The sequence below is a fragment of the Ailuropoda melanoleuca genome, chromosome 7 (assembly GCF_002007445.2).
Source record: "Ailuropoda melanoleuca isolate Jingjing chromosome 7, ASM200744v2, whole genome shotgun sequence".
Lineage (NCBI taxonomy): Eukaryota > Metazoa > Chordata > Mammalia > Carnivora > Ursidae > Ailuropoda > Ailuropoda melanoleuca.
In genome coordinates, this window is record NC_048224.1 from 29,943,300 (window position 1) to 29,964,941 (window position 21,642).

At 35.3% G+C, this 21,642-nt stretch overlaps 1 protein-coding gene across 2 annotated transcripts in view; it reads left to right on the plus strand.

Annotated features, from left to right (window-relative positions):
• STX17 (syntaxin 17) overlaps positions 1–21,642 on the plus strand; it is a 55,852-nt gene that overhangs the window by 17,604 nt on the left and 16,606 nt on the right. For both annotated transcript variants that reach the window (XM_002914925.4, XM_011219324.3), the window contains exon 4: positions 17,947–18,172. In XM_002914925.4, the coding sequence (XP_002914971.1) occupies positions 17,947–18,172 (226 nt within the window). The remainder of the gene's footprint in view (positions 1–17,946; positions 18,173–21,642) is intronic.

Here is a 21,642-nt window from a genome sequence, read left to right on the forward strand (position 1 = left end):
TAAAGGAAGTGTTATCCTCATTTTTTAGATAAAAGAAGGCTGAAGCACAGAGAAACTTAGTGTACTAACTGCACAAGGCCTCAATAAGTGGCAGTGCAGGATTTAATCTGGAATTAATACTAGGTGTATAGAAAGGGAGTACTGCACTTAATACCTATCTGTTAGATCCTCATTAGATACATGTTGAGTAAATGAATGGAGATTTTTTTCTCCTTTGAGTTTTACTGCTTTTGGTAGTTCAATTAATATTTTTTAAGCTCTCTATATATGTTCTTTTTGGTGTCTTTTGATGTTGAAGTAAGTGTAAAGTTGTTATACTACTGTCAATACCTTAGTGTAGTTAGGTAATGCAAGAATAGTCCAGATTTATTGTAATTAAGCAGTTATGACTCTGGAGCCTTTAATAATAAATGATATGTCTAGAATGTGTTTACTCTAAGTTGTTTAAATGTTTACCAGTGGACTTGTGCTCTGTGTTTATAAGGAAATCAGGTTATTATGATACCAAATGTTTTTAGCTGTACACAATTTGCTCACAAAATTACATGTTGTAAAAACACATTAGGAATCCTTAAATCAATATTTAACAAAGGCAAATATATGCATAGCCACTCTTTTAATCATTAAATACATAATTAGCCATTTTTCAGAATTTCAATTAACTCAGAATAATTACTTTCTACAATTATCAGTACAGATAAGTATATGTTTAAACATATCTTTTAATCTTTAGACAGAAACTTCAGGATATTCCTGAAAGAAGGGGGAAAAGCCAGACCTAGTTATTAAATTTAGTTATAGAACTAAAGAGAGAGATATGTCACCTTCATTTTACTGAAAGTTTAGCCATAGTTCAGAGTTTACTACTTGCATACTACAAGCTTGCTAATTCCTGAGTTTGTATACTTTCTTGTTTTTAAACTTACTTCATTGACTGTAGACCCATTTATCTAACTTGTGGATATTGCTATTAAGTTTTCAAAACTTGGCATATCAGCCTTTTTGACCTGATTTATAAAAGAGCAGAAGCAGGGGCGCCTGGGTGGCTCAGTCGTTAAGCATCTGCCTTCGCCTCAGGGTCTGATCCCAGGGTCCTGGGATTGAGCCCTGCATCGGGCTCCCTGCTCTGCTGGGAGCCTGCTTCTTCCTCTCCCACTCCCCTTGCTTGTGTTCACTCTCTCACTGGCTGTGTCTCTGTCAAATAAATAAATAAAATCTTAAAAAAAAGAAAAAGCAGAAACATTTGAACTTTTGCTATGTCTAGATACTATTCTAGACCCTGGGGATATAGCTGTGAGCAAAAGAAAATTCTTGTTGTCATTTAACTTATATTCTGGGGATGGTGAGTGGAAAAAGCAGAGACAGATAATTTTTTAATAAATAAATATATAATGGAGCACCTGGGTGGCTCAGTCAGTTAAGCGTCTGCCTTCAGCTAAGGTCGTGATCCCAGAGTCCTGGGACCAAGCCCTGAGTCCGGCTCCCTGCTCCGTGGGGAGCCTACTTCTCCCTCTCCCTCTGCCGCTCCCCCTGCTTGTACTCTCTATCAATAAATAAATAAAATCTTTTAAAAATATAATATTTAGATGGTTATAAGTGCCATGAAGTAAAAGTAAAGTAGGTTAAAGGGAACAAAAAATCACAGAAGTTGATGAATGTTCTTATATACATGGTGGTTATGAAAGGTTTCTGATGACATTTGAGCAGAGACCTGAGGAAGTTAAGGCATTAACCTTGGGTACTAGGGAACCAAGTGGGAAGACTGAGGTGAGAGGATGCAGTGGCATATTTAAGGGGTAGTAAGGAGGTCAATGTGGCTGGTGTGAGCAAAGAGAGGAATATAGGTGATGAGGTAAGGGAGATCGCCTGGGTCTGATGATGGCAGACCTGGCAAGATGTGGTAATTTGAAGTTGGATAGAGAGTCTTTGGAAGGACCTGAGTGGGTGGATGGCCTGATATGACTTCACCTTGACTATTATGAAAAGGACAAATTCTAAGGGAGCAAGGATGGAAATAAGAATACCAGTTAGGTAGCTAGTATAATAGGGTACTATGGGTTTACTTTTTGAAGATTTTTTTTTTATTTTAGAAGGAGTGCACTTGGGCTGGGGGAGGGGTAGAGAGAGGGACAAGCAGACTCTGCACTAGCACAGAGCCCCACTTGGGGTTCCATCTCACGACCTGAGCTGAAATCAAGAGTTGGCCGCTCAACCGACTGAGCTACCCAGGTGCACCTGGGTTTACCTTTTAGAAAAATGCAGATACACACGTATAGACAATTTTGTGTAGAATGTCAGGGACCTAATATGTTAGATTTTTACCTACTCTCCTTTTAGCCCTGGTCATGGTTCTGAACTTACAAGCTTGACAGTGAAATAAGGAACTACCGTGAGATCAGCCTAACTGATGAAGTAACTTTCTGACAAATTACACACACACTTCAAACAAATAAAATACGGAAAATAGTAAAAATAATGTAATACTTACGTTCTCATTACCCAGCTTTGTTAAATATTGACATTTTGTCACAATTTATTCCTTTTTAAAAAATTTTATTATAATAATTATTATTTTTTAGAGGAGGGAGGGGCAGAGGGAGAGGGAGAGAGAGAGTCTTAAGCAGACTCTGTGCTCCGCATGGAGCCTGATGTGGGGCTCTGTCTCACAACCCTGAGATCACAACCTGACCTGAAATCAGGAGTCTGATGCTTAACTGACTGAGCCACCCAGGCATTCCTTCCCTTTTTTTTTTTTTTAAGAACACTTTACAGGTATCACTGAACTCCCTTGTGTACCTTTTCTTGATTCCATTTACCTTGTTCCTGTCTTCATCTGAAGAAAATCTTTTTTCCTGATTTAAGTATTTATCATTTCTTTAAAAAGTTTTTTTTTTTTTTTATTATTGTTGTTTTTTAAGTAAACTCTGTTCCCAATGTGGGGCCTGAACTCACAACCCTGGGATCAAGAGTTACACACTCTACTGACTGAGCCAGTCAAGCACTAAGTATTTATCATTTCTGTGCATTTAACTATTTACAAATAATAAATGATACTGTTTTGCATTTTTCTTTCTGCTTTTTTTCCAAACAACTTTCTTGAGGTGTAATTGACATACAATAAAGTACACAATTGATAACTTTTGACAAGTGTATACCATGAGACCATCACTACAGTCAAGATAATTATATATCCATCACCCCAAAAAGTTCCTTCATACCCCATTGTAACTCTCTTCTGGCTTCTCCCGCCCACATACCTATGCACCTCTTCCCACTCTCTACTCTCCATGTACGCATGCGCACACACATATGCGCACACACATATGCACACCCATACCGAGTGCCCAAGCAACCACTGTACAGTAGTTTGGATTTCCTAGATTTCTATATAAATAGAATCATGAAATAGACAATTCTTTTGTCTGGCTTCTTCCACTCTGCATAAATATTTTGGGGTTCATCCATGTTACAATGTGTATCAGTATTTCATTCCTCTTCATTGATGAGTAGGTATTCTATTGTATTAATATACCACAGCTTGTTCATCTATTCATCTGTGATGGACATATGGGTTGTTTCCAGTTTGGGGTTATTAAAAATAAAGCTGCTATGAACATTTGAGTAAAGGACGTTGTATGGACAAAGGATTTCATTTCTCTTGGGTAAATACTTATGAATGGAATGGCAGGATCATATACTTGTTATTTCTTAATTATTTTAGAAACTGCCAAGCTGTTTTCTGAAATGGTTGTATCATTTTATATTCCCACCAGTTATTCATATCCTTGTTAACACTTGATATGGTTAGTCATTTTTTTTTAAGATTTTATTTATTTATTTGAAAGAGAGTGAGTGAGAGAGCACAAATGGTGGGGAGATGCAGAGGGAGAAACAGACTTCCCGCTTTGTGAGGAGCCCAACTCAGGGCTCAATGCCAGGACCCTGAGATCATGACCTGAGCCAAAGGCAGATGCCTAACCAACTGAGCCACCCAGGTGCCCTGATGTGGTTAGTCTTATTAATTTTATCCATTCTGTAGGTCTGTAGTGGTATCTCATTGTGATTTTAATTTTGATTAATAATGCTTCTATTTTATTTTGAATTGAGTATTTTTTATTCTATTGTATCTCCTTGTCTTGCTAGCTGAAACTTTTTGTTTTGTTATTTTAGTGGACACTTTAGGGTTTATAGTACACATCTTACTATAGTTTATCTTTAAGTGATACACTATTTCACATATGTTTAAGAAACTTAAAATATACTTCTGTTTCTCCCCTCTCAGTCTTCATGCTATTGTTGTTGTATATTTTACTTATACATATGTTATATACTTTATAATGTTTAAACTCTCAGTTATCTTTTTCAAGTGATATAGATATTAAGGGGAAAAATCTTACATATTGTGTCATTTTCACTTCTGGTGTGCTTAATGCCTTTGTGTAGACCCATATTCCATCTGGTATAATTTTCCTTTTGACTGAAAGATTTCTTTTTACATTTTTTGGAGCACAGTTATGCTGGTGATGAATTCTTTCATCTTTTGAGTATCTGAAAAGCCTTTATTTGGCCTTTGTTTTTAAAAGGAATTTTGCTATATATAGAATTCTACATTGACTTTTTTCTTCCAGTACTGTAAAGATGTTTTCAACTTTTTTCCACTTGCATTTTTTTCCGATGAGAAATCTGTTTCATTCTTATCTTTATTCTCAGTGTGTAATATGTATTCTCTGGCTGCTTTTACAGTTTTAACTGTTTCACTGGCTTTGAGTTCTTTGATTATGATGAACCTTGGTAGCATTTTTTCCCACATTTCTTGTGCTTTCAATTTGTAGAACATTTCAGATCTCTAGGTTTATAGTTTGCATCACATTTGAAAATTTTTGGCCATTATTTCTTTGAATATTTTTCTGTCCCTTCCCATCTCTCCTCGTCTTCAGAGACTCCAGTTACACGTATGTTGGACTGCTTGAAGTTATCTTACAACTCACTGATGCACTTTTAAGTTTTTTGGAGTCTTCCTTCTCTTTGTGTTTAATTTTGGATAGTTTTATTTTTAAGCCTTCATATTTACTAGTTGCAGCAGCAACAGCATCCAATCTGCTGTTAATATATTCAAAGCATTTTTCATCTCACACATGGTAGTTTTCAATTCTAGAACTTTGATTCTGGCGCCTTACTCTGTCTTTTTATTAATAGACTTTACACTGAACATGGGGCTTGAACTCAGGACCCTGAGAGCAAGAGTTGCATGCTATACCAACTGAGCCAGCCAGGTACCCTGATTTGGGTCTCTTTATATCTTCCATGTCTCTACTTAACTTTTTAAACATTTGTATGTCAATTCTGGGTTAGTTTCAATCAATTGATTATTCTTCATAGTTTGCTATTCCTTTGTATGTCTGGTGATCTTTTATTGGGAGGCCTTTGCCTGGCTGGGTGCTAGATTATGTATGTATGTAGGTAGGTAGGTAGGTATGGAGTGCTAGGTATTTTCATGTTCCTGTAAATCTTCTTGAGCTTCATTCTGGAATATAGTTAAGATACTTGGAAACAGTTTGATTCTTTCGGGTCTTACTTTTATGATTTATTAGGCTTGATTGGAGCAATCCCCAGTATTGCAGTACAATCTTTCTGAGTGGTCTAGCTAGTGCCCTGGGAATTAAGTTTTTAGCTGGTGGGAACAGACACTGCTTAAAGATTTGAGTGAGTACTAAGCATTGTTCCCTTTAAGCTTTTGGGATGATTTTTTTTTCTTCCAGCCTCAGGTAGTTTTCTCACATGCATGTTTTGGTCAGTTCTTTGCTAAATACTTGCAGGCTATCCCTCTGCATGTCTGAAGGGTTCTCTTTCTGTGCAGCTCTCTCCTCTCCAGTACTTCAGTACTCTGTTCTGTAAACTCTGCAGAAGCAGAAGTCTATCTATTATTATGTTTTGAAACTGCAAGTGGAATAAGTTTAACAGTTTTCATCTCTGGGAAAAGAAAACATTAGCATTAAGATAGATTTGGTGATCAGATTTTGAAAGTAAGTGGAAAAGTTGGAAGTTGTTACTACTGTAATAATTTACTGAAGAATATTAACTTAGTTTTTATAGAAGAAACTTGATCAGCCTAGTCTCCGTAACAGTGGTGATACAGAATTTGTTGAGAACGCAGATTTCTGGGACTCACTTTAAAGATTCTGTGATAGTAGATTTCAGACAACATTTAGAAAGATTCTGCTCCTGGGGCTCCTGGGTGGCTCAGTTAACCGTCTGAACTCTTGATTTTGGCTCAGGTCATGATCTCTGGATCGTGAGATCCAGCCTGGAGTTGGGCCTGTGCTCAGTGCAGTCTGCTTGAGATTCTCTCAAGTTATCTTACAACTCACTGATGCACTTTTAAATTTTTTGGATTCTTCCTCTGCCCCTCCGTGCACTCATCCACACATGTACTCTCTCTCTCAAATAAATCTTAAAAAAAAAAAAATACCACTCTACAGAGTCTATCCCAGTTCTATAGGCAGTGAAAATTAAAAAATCAGCCTTGGAACTTGTAGGAGTAAAACATGACTTTCATAATTTTAGCACAAGAAATGTAGAACAGTTGAGCTATGTATTTTTAATTTTTTTAATTTTTAATTTTTTAGAATTTAAAAGGGAGAAACAGTAGAAAAGAGAGGGGATGAGGAGAGAAAAGGGAGATGTGAGGATAGTAAACAGAAGTTAGGAGAACAGAAGAAAAGATTAGAGAGAGTCAAGGCCACGTAAGGAATGGAAGAGAAGATAGAATAGATTCCAAAAATGAATGCTATTAGAAGATGAATTATTTTAGATTATTCTGAGCTTCAGTTGAGTTTAAGTTTTGCTGCAAAATATTTATGAGCTGATTAATCAGGATTTAGGGTTTCTGACCTCTACTCTGATTGGCATAGGTACTATAGAACCTCAGGGAGGAAATTAAATCTAAGGTGGACACACCATTGTTTTGTGTACCTCTAAGGAAGAAAAGTGCTGCCAGTTAAGATTGGCCCGTTGCTTTTTTTTTTTTTTTTTGAGTTCTATTTTAAGATACATTCCAATTTTAAAGATGTTAGAATGTGGGAAAGATATTGTGTCCTAAAATTGATAAAATATATTATTTAGGAAACTTCTACCCTTATACTCCACCTCTGTCTTTCCCCAATTTGGGTTATTTCTTATCTTCTGTTCTGCTAATATTCTTTAGGGACGGCTCAAATCCACTTCCTTCATGAAGCCTGTCTAGATTATTGTAGTAAGATATTTCAAGTTTCCTTTGAGCATGTTTCTTATGCCCCTTTGAATCCTTTGAATTTTGAATATTTCTCCTTTAATAGAGAATTAAGAGCAATATAGGAGTTTGGTAGTTCTGCTTTCTCTGCATCATCTGTTAACATTATACCATCTGCCCCAAGCAGTAGACCTAATCCTCCTTTCTTGTTCTTGCTCTACATGTATTTTTTAAATCCTTTTTATTGTTCTTAACATTTTTCTTCAGCCTCCGCTCATTCTGGGCTCCTACTTTGCTTACATGGGTCTCCTTTTTTCACACCACTCTTTTGTATTCATCCTTGTTCACATGCCTTGCTTTTCTTTTCTTTTCATTCTTTTCTTTTTTTAACAAATCTCTTAAAATTCTGAATTTATAGCACACCATATACAACCATATTGGATTCTTCAGATGCCACTTTCTTTTCTTATCAGATTAATTTTTTTGCTTATAGAATCAGAATTTCACCTCTTAGAACCTATCTTTTTCAAAAAAGATTTTCCTCTCACAATATAATTTCTATGGCATCACACAGCTATTTTCTCCAGAAAAATTTGATTCACTTCCCTAAAGTATTAGTGTTTCCGTTATTCCTTTTTTAACTACTAAGAACTCCAAGATAGCATGGCTGCTTTTTCTCTTGAGTTTCATTTCCACTTCACTATTTTATGCTTGTATGTCAGAATTCCAAAAAGGTGGTTTCTTTCATTGTTTCTTCCAGCTAATGAAAGATGAAATGTTTCATATGCTTAGTGACTTATGCATTCCTAGGGAACAAATTGAGTTGCATTCTTGAGAGTTGAAGATCTCTGTTGTTGTTCGACTACTGTTTTGCCGCTTTGTGAAAAATATTAAGAACGCATTCATTCATTTATCATGTTTATTGAATCAGATCATGTATCAGGGATCAAATATAGCCTTGAGGACACAATGGTAAAGAAATTAGGCATAGTCTCTGTCCCTACAAACTTCACAGTTTAGTCAAATGAATGAATTAATATCTTTTATCCAACAAGATGGTAGGTAATATACTTCCACAATGAGATTGATACTCCTTTTTACCCCTACCCAAATGCTTTCACACTTGTTTCTATCCTTAGCTTAATTGACCATACAGGTTAATATAATATTCTTTTCTAAAAATGTTATTAAAACTTTTTACTATGAAATATAACATATGTGCTATAAATGCATACAACATAAATATACACCCAAACAAATTATTATACTGGGAACACTCATGTAACTACTACTCAGATCAAGAAATAGAAAATTGCCAGCATCCTAGAAACCCTTTATTGTCTCTTCTCTATAACAACCACCTTTCTCCCACCAAAAGTAATTACTATCTTGAATTATATGGTAATTGCTTCTTAGTATTTCTGTATAGTTTTACCACCAAAATGTGTCATTAAGCTATAGATTAATCTGTTTTTGAACATTATGTAAATTGAAATAAACAGAATATATCCTTTGTGTCTGGCTTGAGATTTATCTGTGTTGTTGCCTATAGCAGCATTCTTTCATTTTCATTACTGTATATAGTCCATTGTATGAGTTTACCATACTGTATGGTAAACATATACTATGATGTATTGATGGTCATTTGGGTTATTTTTAGTCTTTTTGTTTTGTTTTCAGTTTCTATTTCAGATGATATTAACATTCTCTATATTTTTACTGGTATACATGTGCATACGTTTCTGTTAAATGTATTCCTAGGACAGGAATTGCTGGTTCTTTAGGCATTCTTATTTTCAACTATAGTATAATGACAAACTATTTTCCAAAATAGTACTAATTTTACGTTCCTTCCAGCAATGAATGTGAGTTCCTGTGGTCTCCATATCCTCACCAATATTTAGTCGAGTCAAACTTTAATTTTAGGTGTTTTGGTGGGTAGCTAATTATGGTTTACTTTACATTTACCTGACTGTTAGTGAGATTGAGTAACTCTTTGGCTTTTTCTTTTTTTTTAAGATTTATTTATTTGAGAGAGAGCATGTGTACGAGCAGGGGGAGGGGCAGAGAAAGGGGTGGGGAGAGAAAGAGTGAGAAGCAGACTCCCTGTTGATTGGGAATTGACAGGGACTCATGACCCTGAGATCATGACCTGAGGCAAAATCAAGAGTCAGACACAACTGCCTGACCCACCCAGGCGCCACAGTAACTATGAGAAGTGCCCATTTAGGGTTTTTGCCCACATTCCTACAGGTTTTTGTCTTTTTCTTATCTATAAGAGTTCTTTATTCTGTCTGTGACCCCTTTATCAGTATGTGTGTTACAGTTATCTTCTTCCACTCAGTGGTTAACCTTTTCACTGTCTTTGTGGTATCCCTTGATGACGAGAAGTTCATTTAATTTAATATACTCAAGATTATTAGTTTTTTCTTGGTGCTTTTTGTGCTACACGTAAGAGATATTTCCTCCCCTAATGTCATAAAGATATTCTCTTGTTTTGCCTTTCACATTTAGGTCTATAATCCATCTGGTTGATTATTGTGTATGCTGTGAAGTGGTGTGTCCAGTTTTATTTTTTTTCTCATGTGGATACCCAAATGACCAGCACTGTGTTTTGGAAGGATCATGCTTCCCTGCAGTGCCACTGTTGTTGTAAATTCAGTGCATATATGTTTGGATTGTTTCTTGGCTGTCTGTCTCATTGGTGTATTTATCTATTTTTGCACTAATACCACACTGTCTTAATTACTGTGGCTTTATAATCAGTCAATATCTAATAGAGGAAGTTTTATTAATCTTCTTCAATGCTAGTAACAGCCCTATATATGCAGTTCCATATATGTTTTAGAATCAGCTTGTCAAGTTCCACCAAAGAACCTTTTTCAAATTTATTCTAATTTATTGAATCTATAGATTCAAAACCATGTTGTTCAAGGGTCAACTGTACATGGTTTATTATCCTTTTACTTTGAACTGTCTTTATGTTTTAGGTGTATTTCTTGCATTTCATATTTTTTCCAGTCTGAAAATGTTTATCTTTTAACTGGAATATTTATTCCATTTATGTGTAATATAATTGTTGATATATTTAGGTTTAGATATTACACTGTGTTACATGCTTCCTACTTCTTCCACATATTCTTTATTCTTTTTCATATCCATTTTCACTTCCTTGTTGCTTTTTTTTTTAATCCAACTGTTCTCAGTTTTGGAATTATATACTCTTTAGGAAATTACAACACACATCCATAAACAATATAGATTATACAGGACGCTTGGAATATTTTACTCATAAATGTGCCCCCTAATTAAATGTTATTTTTAATGCCGTTTTTATATATTTTAATCTTACACATATATTTAAAAGATATTACTATTATTGTTTTAGTATAGTTACTGGTCATGTAGATTTATCCATACTTTTACTCTCTCTCTCTCTCTTTTTTTTTTTTAACTGTTTTATTAATGTTCTTCATCTCTTTCTGCATCTCCAACTTTATATCTGGAATTAATTATTATTCTTTCTGAAGGACACTTTCATATTTACTGTGTATTTGCTGGAGACAAATACCCTCAGTTTTTGTTTATCTTCATTTTACCTACTGAAAGATATTTTTGCTGGGTATAAAAATTTAGGATGACAGCAGTTTTTTTCTCTGTACTTTGAATGTATCATTTTGCTCTCTTCTGGCTTTTATTGTCACTTTGAGAAGTCTTATTATAGTCTTTCTGTTTCTTTTTCTGGTCTTTATTATGTTCTTCTGGGTGTGGCCCTGCTTTTTTTGGTCATTGTTCAAGGTTTGTTGGTGTTTTTGTTGGTATGCCCTTTTTATAGTTGGTTGCACTGTTTACATATGAATTTTTCTTTTTACATTATATGGCAGTGTTTGTTATTCTGGTACGTATAGTACACAAAATAAGATCCTTTAGAACAATTATAGTACCTGTATTGTAGGACTTATATGTTGGATCCCAGAATGTGATTTATTGAAGAAAAAAAGTTAGACTAGGCATGTTGGATGAAGGAACCAGAAGTTACATAACACAGAGCAAACACACATCTGGTTTGAAGGGTAACTGTGTGGCATGTGCAACATTGGCAAGAGTGCCTCTGAGGTGGTAGGGCTATTTTGCAAGAAATTGTATTGCCTCTAGCTCCTTTTGAGCTCCTTCTGGGAGGTCTGCCGTCTCTCTTTTTTCCCTTTTTGGCTGTATGTTTTTCTTTTTATTTACTCTTCTTGGGAGTATTTTGTGTCCTTTTCTTCTAGGATTCTACATATATGTATATTATATTATTTTCTAATTATATCCTGTGTCTTTTACCTCTCATATTTTTTAACTGTTTCCTTTTTACATAGTTTCTTCATATCTAGTTTTCAGTTTACTAAGTCTTGATTTGGTCTAATATGCAGCTAAATATTTATTTGACACAGAGCATGTGCTTATGCACAGCAGGGGGAGCAGCAGGGAGAGGGAAAAACAGGCTCCCCACTGAGCAGAAAGCCCAATGTGGGGTTGATCCCCAGGACCCTGGGATAATGACCTGTGCTAAAAGCAGATGCTTAACTGATTGAGCCACACAGGTGCCCCGCAGCTAAACTCTTATTAAATTTTTTCTTTTGTATACTTCTTTTTTTTTTTTTAGATTTATTTATTTTAGAAAGAGAAAGAACATGAGTGGGGGGAGGGGCAGAGGGAGAGAATCTTCAAGCCAACTCCTCACTGAGCGTGGAGTCCAGCACAAGGCTCAGTCAACCTGTAAGATCATGACCTGAGCTGAAACCAAGAGTCAGACACTTACCTGACTGAGCCACCCAGGTGCCCCCTGTATGCTCTATTTTTAAATGATAGAATATTCATTCTTTTTAAAAACCTGTATTTTGCTTTTTATAGTTTCTAGTGTTTGCTGAATTTCCAAGCTTGATTTTTATATCTTTGGACAAAATAACCATAGTTTTTTAGAGTACATTAGCTATTGTGCATATCAAATGTCCCCTTGAATGTTTCTGTTGTCTGTTGTTTCTGCTGTTCTTCATCTTGTGTATGCTCTCTGCTTGATTATCTTTGGTGGGCATTATATTTGAAAACTTATAGAAATTATTTTGAGGATAGAGATAATGTTATCTTCCTCTAGAGAGGATTTCATTTACTCTCATTAAGCCCCTGGGGTACCAGTTTTCCACAATTATCTTTATATAGTTTCAGGGATTAAAGTTTTTATGCACTACCCAAAAGACTGGAAGCCAAACTATGGTTCATGTGAGGGCTGATTTATTTCAGGATCACCTGGGCTCTCAAGGTATAGCTCTTTCAGATCCCAGCTCAAAGCACTATAGTGGTTATACATAGCAGGCCCCAGCATTGAGTATTTTACCTAGAAAGTTATGAGGCTGTCAAACATTCTGGTAAGCAAAAACCTCCAAGCAGATGTGGCCTTCAGTTCAGGACTCACCTCTCTGGATTTTCACCTTTGTCTAATTCTTGGCCTACAAATTTCTTACTATCTTGTATGCTTGTTTTTTGTTTTTTTTAAAGATTTTATTTATTTATTCGACAGAGATAGAGACAGCCAGTGAGAGAGGCAACGCAAGCAGGGAGAGTGGGAGAGGAAGAAGCAGGCTCATAGTGGAGGAGCCTGATGTGGGGCTCGATCCCACAACGCCGGGATCACGCCCTGAGCCGAAGGCAGACGCCTAACCGCTGTGCCACCCAGGCGCCCCTCTTGTTTGCTTTTTGATGCCTTTGAATTTTGTTTCTTTGTGATTTTATTGTCAGCTTTTTAATTAGTCATTGGTGGGAGGGTTAGTTTGAATTATATACCTTGCTACACCCAGAGGCAGAAACACCTACTTTATATTTTTCACATATGTTCCTTGTATTTGATTTTGGAGAGACTCTATAGTTGTTCTGTCCAGTATGGTAGCTCCTAGCCACATGTAATTGTTGAGCACTTAAAATGTGGCTAGTTTGGGGGCACCTGGGTGGCTTAGTCAATTAAATGTCCGACTCTTGATCTCAGCTCAGGTCTTGATCTCAGAGTCATGAGTTCAAGCCCCACTTGAAAAAAAAATGTGACTAGTTTGAATTGAGATGTGCTGTGAATGTAAAATATTTTATAATTTTTATGTTGATTACATGTTTAAATGATAGTATTTTGGATGTGTAATCTATAAAACATTAAAATTAACTTCACCTGTTTCTTTTTACTTTTTAATGTGACTATTAGAAAATTTAAAACTATATATGCCTTGCATTTGTGGTTTGTATTATATTTCTGTTGGATAGTATAGCTATGTAGAAAAATTGTTGAGAACATATGCTCTGTAGCCTGGATTTAATTCCTGGCTGTACTTTTTACTAGAAGTGTAATCCTAGGCTTTTTAAAAAAAAAAAAAAAGTCTTACTTTAATTTTCTCTTCTGTAAAATATGAATAATAATAATATTTGTTTCAAAGGTAAGTTGTGAAGGTAAAACAAGATGAAGTACAATGGACCAATTTAGTACAATGGACCAATTTAGCCATTATTGGTGTTTTTGTTACTACAGTATCAGATTTTATAGTTCAGTGGGTATTTTCTTTCTTTCTCTTAACATTTTTCTGTCCACCCTGGACACTGTAATTTGACTGGGGACATAAACATATGTACAAATTCTATAAAATAGGAAGAACATGTCATAGGCAAATGCTCATTAACTGCAGAAACTTTAATGCTTCTCCAAGATAATACTACCTAAAATATTTTTGTGGACTATGTGACAACTATGTAACCAAGCTTTACAACTGTAGTTCAGAAAGGAATTGTACAGCCAAGAGTTGGTGGTGTGTTAGAAATAATACTGTTCAGCACTTGAAAACTGGACACTAGACTTAATTCTACCACTGTGTTCATCTGGAGTCCAGTTTCCCACTTGTAAAATTGTAAGGTTGGACTAGATAACATAGGCCTATGTGTTCTATGATTTTTCCATATTAATGCTTGCATATCACATATTTTTAAATTTACAGTACAGTTACACTTAGGTTTTTTAGTTCACAATAGTGACAGATGGTTAAAGGAAGTATACAGTCATGGCAGGATAGAAGTACAACTTTTTTATTCACTCAGAACATCTTGCAAGATACATTCCAGAATTGTTCTTAATTTTACTAGAATAAAGTAAATAAATTTTACTTGATTATATTAAGAAAAAAAATATATAGCTAAATTATAACCATATAACCATAATTATATATATGAATGAAGATTTAATGGGAAGATTGTTGGACTTTTAAGAATACCTGGGTTTTTAAGAATACCTGGGTTTTCATAAAAATCCTAGAAGAGGGCACAGGCAGTAATTTTTCTGACATTGGCCATAGCAGCATTTTTCTAGATATGTTTCCTGAGGTAAGGGAAATAAAAATAAATAAACTATTGGGACTACATCAAAATAAAAAGTTTCTGCACAGTAAGGGTAACAATCCACAAAACTAAAAGGCACCTACTAAATGCAAGAAGATATTTGCAAATGACATATCCAATAAAGGGTTAGTATCCAAAATAATAAAGAACTGATACAACTCAACACCCCCAAAACAAATAATCCAATTAAAAAATAGGCAGAAGACATGAACAGACATTTCTTCGAAGAAGACATCCAGATGGCCAACAGACACATGAAAAGATACTCAACATCACTCATCATCAGGGAAATGCAAATCAAAACTACAATGAGATATCATCTCACACTTGTCAGAATGGCTAAAATCAAAACACAAGAAATAAGTTTTGGTGAGTTTATGGAGAAAAAGGAATCCTCATGCACTGTTGGTAGGAATGCAAATTGATGCAGGCACTGTGGAAAACAGTAAGGAAGTTCCTCAGAAAGTTAAAAATGGAACTACCCTACAATCCAGTAATTGCATTACTGATTATTTACCCCAGAAATACAAAAGCCCTAATTCAAAGATATACACTCACCCCTATGTTTATAGCAGTATTATTTACAATAGCCAAATTACAGAAGCAGGCCAGGTGCCCATGGATGGATGACTGGATAAAGAAGATGTCTGTCTGTCTGTCTCTGTCTCTCTCTCTCTCTCTCTCTCTCTCTCTCTCACAACACACACACACACACACACACACACACACAGGAATATTATTCAGCCATAAAAAAAAAGAATGAAGTCTTGCCATTTGCAGCAACATGGATGGAGCTAGAGCGTATAATGCTAGGTGAAATAAGTCAGAGAAAGACAAATATCTCACTCATATGTGGAATTTAAGAAACAAAACAAGCAAAGGAAAAAAGAGAAACCAAGAAACAGACTATTAACTCTAGAGAACAAACCAATAATTACCAGAGAGGAGGGAGGTGGGAGAATGGGTGAAATAGGTGATGAGGATTAAGGAGTGCACTTGTTGTGATGAGCACTGGTGTTGTATGGAATTGTTGAATTGCTGTATTGTACACCCAAAACTAATACTGTATGTTAACTATGCTGGAATTAAAATTAAAACTTAACAAAAAGATACCTGGGTTTTAATTGAGCTTTGCTGCTAGATAAAATTAAGTAAATCCTAAACAAGTTTTCTTTGTTCTGATTTTTCTATAATGTAATAATGTGGAATGTAATAACATAGGATATAATACCTCACCCAGAGTAGGTACTTTAGAAATAAAAGAAATTAATACATTCTGTCCTTTATACAGAATTTGCATTAGTACCTGTGAAAGTGCGATAGGGGAGAAGAATTTAAAATACTATATGAGAAATATTAAAATATATTCTTTTTTTAAAGATTTTATTTATTTGAGAGACAGAGTGAACAAGCAAGAGAGAGAATACAAGCTGGGGAAGGGAGGGAGGGAGAGGGAGCAGCAGACTCCCTGCTGAAGAGGGAGCCCAATGCAGGACTCTGTCCTGGGCTGAAGGCAGACACTTAACCAACTGAGCCCCCCAGGCGCCCCAGAATATATTCTAAATTATATGATAAATATTATAGAGCTCTGTCATTTTACAGAAACATCATACTCAGATCATTCTTGCAAGTTCTATTTCATTATCAAAGAATAGTTGGTTGTTTTGTTTTTTGAAGTATAGACCATTGGAAAAGATGGAAAGCTCCCCAGTTCGTTCTATAAAGTTAGCACAACCTTAAACCTGTTAAAATGGGTTTAAGTCTAGTAAAGATAATATAGGGGCGCCTGGGTGGCTCAGTCGTTAAGCGTCTGCCTTTGGCTCAGGGCGTGATCCCGAAGTCCTGGGATCGAGCCCCACATCAGGCTCCTCTGCTGGGAGCCTGCTTCTTCCTCTCCCACTTCCTCTGATTGTGTTCCCTCTCTTGCTGGCCGTCTCTCTCTGTCAAATAAATAAATAAAATCTTTAAAAAAAAATCTAGTAAAGATAATATAGACAAACACACCATTCATGTATGCACATGCAGGCACACACACATGTAGACAGACGTGTGTTGAAAGTACAAATAAATTATTAGCTAATTGAATCCAAAAAATTATATATGTGACCAGGAGTAGTTTATCTCAGGAAAGTAAAGATAGCTCTACATTATGAAACCTGCCCATATCAGCATATTAGAGGAAAATTGATGATTATGTCTGTAGACGATTCTAAAAAGAGGGAGAAATCATTTGATACAAATCTGACAACTACACTCAGAAATGCAAATTAAAGCAACAATGGGATAACATGTAGTACTGGCAGTATGTGGGGAAATGGGCACTCATACTTCGTTGGTAATATGAATTGTTATTTAGAAAAAACTGATAATAGCTATTGAAATGAGAATGCACATGATCCTTTGAGTACTCTCAATTTTGGGAATAATTTTTTTTTTAAAGATTATTTATTTATTTATTTGACAGAGAGAGACAGCCAGTGAGAGAGGGAACACAAGCAGGGGGAGTGGGAGAGGAAGAAGCAGGGTCTTAGCAGAGGAGCCTGATGTGGGGCTCGATCCCAGAACTCCGGGATCACGCCCTGAGCCGAAAGCAGACACAATGACTGCGCCACCCAGGCGCCCCTGGGAATAATTTCTACAAAATATAGTGTAATAGTATATATTATAATATATACTATTATGGTAATTTAGGATATATTCAAGGACTTCTGTTTTGGAAACAACATGAATGACTGTTGATTACTCGCAGGGGTCATTGAATAAATGATTTTATATCTGTACCATGGAATATGGTATACCCACTAACCAAGAAGGCTATCCATAATGGTATTGTTAATATTATTGGGGTGAGGGATAACAAATTATAGATTATTTTGCACAATGTAGTCCATTTTTTTTTTTTTTGTAAAAAAGAAGGAAAGTCTATATATGTTAATGTTTGCATAGCAGTGGGAAATGTGTGGAAGGGACTGAGTTAAGAGAGGTGGTTGGATTGGTGAAGGGGGAAATCAGTAAGTTTTTCTTGATATGTTCTATAGTGTTTGATTTCTTATAAAGAGCTTTTATTACCTTTGTAATAATCACATTTAATGAAGGAAAAAATGCTGAATAAATTCAAAGTATGAGGATATGAGTTCTCAAGAAGCTCAACTTGGCCAGAGACATGAAAAAGAGAAAAATGTTATATATACTTTCTGTTGTAGAGAATACTTGAAATCATTTCCATTCACGACCATTATCACAGATTACCTCTGAAAATAAAGGTATTTTATATTAAGAGATGGTGGCTTGAATGATTTTTTTTTCTTTCATAGCAACTCCGTTCCAATATCCGGGAAATGGAGAAACTTTGTTTGAAAGTCCGAAAGGATGATCTAGTACTTCTGAAGAGAATGATAGATCCTGTTAAAGAAGAAGCATCAGCAGCAACAGCAGAATTTCTTCAACTCCATCTGGAATCTGTAGAAGAACTTAAGAAACAATTTAATGATGAAGAAACTTTATTACAGCCTTCTTTGACCAGATCCATGACTGTTGGTGGTAACGTACTAAGTCTTATTCTTGATCATAGTAACGCAGTTAAAGTTCAGCATCGTGTATAGCTATTACAGATACGTAAGTTTCCAGGGGTCACCTTCTGTTTCAGTATGTTGAATTCTTGGACCCTGAGTGTGCCTAGAAATGCATACCCTAGAAGTTTTGTACGATAAAAATTTTGAAGCTGTGCTGTATAGAGTGGAACTTCCAGGCTTCAAGTCCCTATTTATCTATGTATTGAAAAAGAAAGGTTATAATATTCCCTAAGGAGAATGTCATCCTTGATTGCAGAGGATGCCCCCTTTATGTCCAGGAGTACCCTCTTTCTTTGGCATTCTGATTTTATTTCATAGGGGACGTCAGATCCACAAGCTCAGTTTTCTGAATTTAACTGACAACATTAAATATCTATATCTATATATAGGTATGTATCTGCATTGGGGATCATGCTATTAGCTTTTATGAAGTGATACTCTTAAACAGTCCAGCAAAACTTGTCATTGTATTTTTAAGGATGTCATTGATAATTGCATTATGGTAATGCCTTTATAAGGAACCCTGAAAAAAAAATTCTTAGTTTAATGCATAATAGTCCTTGAAAATAATTGGGTCTTTTTTTAATCCAATGGGTATTGGATGGCATAACTGATAAGTTTTCTCTACTTGAGTTATTTACTGGAATGCTAACATCTGATATTTTTAACTACCAAAAGCCAAAGTTTTTAACTGTCCTGGCTTTATTTTATAATTGCTCCCCTCATATTTCCTGTTTTGTTTCTCTTTTAATTTATGCTATCTTGTTATATTTTAAAATATGTTCTGAGATGCTTTAAATCTTAATGGTAAAGTTGGGGTATAAATATAAATTAGAATAGAATCAGAGATGTTATACCTGCCCAGTTTTCATCTTTTCATTTATGTAGGAGGCTCCTATACCATTCCCTAATCTCCAAAACCAGATTATTTTTAATGTTATATTTTCAGCACTAATGAGCCAGTAATTTATAGGGAAGTCGAAATTAAACAATTAGAGGAAACATTTAGGCTATCATCCACAGTTTCTTGGTAATCTTGCTGTTATTGTATCCTTAGTACCTAGCACATGGTACATAGTGCTTGGCACATACTGGACCATATGTAAATGTTTCATAAATGTGGATGAATAAATATCTTTTTAGAGACAATTTTCTAATTTCAGATGTACTATACTCACTACACTCTGTGGATAACCAGTACCTAAAGTGTTGTTTTGGAGAGAAGGAGATGTTAGCACTCAGCCCCTTGGTTGAAGAGTATTTGGAAAGAATGCTTTCTGATAGTTCGTAGTTACCATTTACATTATTTTGTCCATATATATTTATCACCACCATACTGATGAGCCTAAATGCTGCTCATATCATTTAGTGTGAACTGATAAGTTTATGTGCATGTATAGAGAAACGGCTTCCATATGATTAAGCAGTTATCCTGCTTTAACACCTAGACATTGTAACGATGTCTAATCACCTAGACATCTTAATTACCTAGACATTGTGACAGTTGTGATGGAGGTAACAGAAGTGAAGATATGCTGGAATTTCTGGAGTCGCTGACATCAGTCTCTCTTGCTAATTAGTTTTGAATTGCCCATCACCAGCAATTCCCTAGCAAACAAAAATTTTGAGTTCTGAGAGTTTCTTATAATATGATACTATTCTAATACTTGCTTTAATTTGCATTTTATTATTGCATTATTTGAGTTTCTGCCAATAGGACTGTTTGGGCTCAACAAACTTGGGTTTATATATCATCAGATTAACTGGGTGATTATTAGAAGAAGGCAGTTTAACAGTTTGCTGGCAATTAAATTTCTCTGTAGGAAGCTTACTGGTGTTTATATATATATGTGTATGTGTATATATATATATATATATATATATATATATATATAGCACCTGGGTGGCTCAGTCGGGTCCTGGGATCGAGCCCCACATTGGGCTCCCTGCTCCGCCAGGAAGCCTGCTTCTTCCTCTCCCACTCCCCCCCGCTTGTGTTCCCTCTCTTGCTGGCTGGCTGTCTCTCTGTCAAAGAAAAAAAAATCTTAAAAAAATATATATAATAAAATTTGAGGAAGCGCGTGTAGAGGGAACATGAAAACAATTGAGGTAGAGCCAGTGGATGAAGGAGAAGAAATAATGAAATTCATTTTCCAACTCTTTTGATTCTCAAATTTCTCAATTGATGGAACATCAAACTAGCTAAAGACCTAATCACTTGCCAGTGGGAGAAACTACAAGATTAAATCTCTGTAGCTAGTACTGATTGATTTGAGGCAGTCATTCTATTTATAAAATACCTAAGTTATACCTAAAACAATGTATAGAATTTCAAATTCCAAATGGTGTACTGGTGAAATCGTGCTTTGACTTTGAATCCATTGCTAACATTAAGCAGTTAAAATGAACTGTTTCACCAAGTAAGTGGCTGAGCATTTCACCAAATAAAAGAGTTTCTACTAGGCTGCCTTAAATCCAGAAATATCATTAACAAATAATTGAGAGGATGGGAAAGAAGAATAATGAAAACAAGGCAACTAATTTACATAAGACCTTAATAGTGGAGTAGGAATTGAGTGTGCTCCATGTGTGTTCTCCTAGTTATGGACTCCTTTCTGTCATTCTACATGTTTTTATCCTATGCTTTCTGGTTTTTCTTTGTTTTTGCTTTAGATACTCATTATAGTAGTGACAGCCTATACGGAAAAAATGTGTGTGATTTGCATAGAAGTTAAGTGCCTTAAAATACTTCTTCCTTTAAAAATTCAATCTGATTCTAAATAAATTGGTTGGAAATATCAGCAGAGATTCAGGAGCAATGTTGCCACATTTCCATGAGTGAGATCAAAATACAAAAATAGTTTTTCATTTACAGATAGAAATAACAAGTAGAATAGGATGTTTTATGTTCTCTGGAGAGTAAAAGAAGCTTATTAAGTTTAGGGGGAAGCTGTGATGATTTTGCTGCTTCTTTTGTCCAGAATCTGAGAGTTCCTAAAGCAAATCTTCTCTGCCAATCTTGCTTGATCTGAGAAACTCCCTTCTGTCTCACTTGTGTGTCTAGTTTCATTTTTAGCATATTGCTTCCCACCAAGAGAAGTGATGAACCTACAAATTTGATTTGTATTTAGAAAGGTGTATCAAGTCATATAGAGTGAGTCAGTGCTTGTCTCCATCTTTGTCTTTCTTACTCCCCATCCAGCACATAGAGTTCACCAGTGCAATAGGAACAGAATCTTATTACATTTTAAACAAATATTCACAAAAGAAAAGCATCCAATCTTAAAACTGCTGGGAACTTAAGACCGTATATTGAATTTGATGAAATATCAGATTTTATCACAGGTATATATACATGTAGTGAACAGTTTTATGAAGCATGTGGATAGTTTTGTGTATTATTCAGAAGATATGTTTTCTGTTGGTTTTAATTTTCTT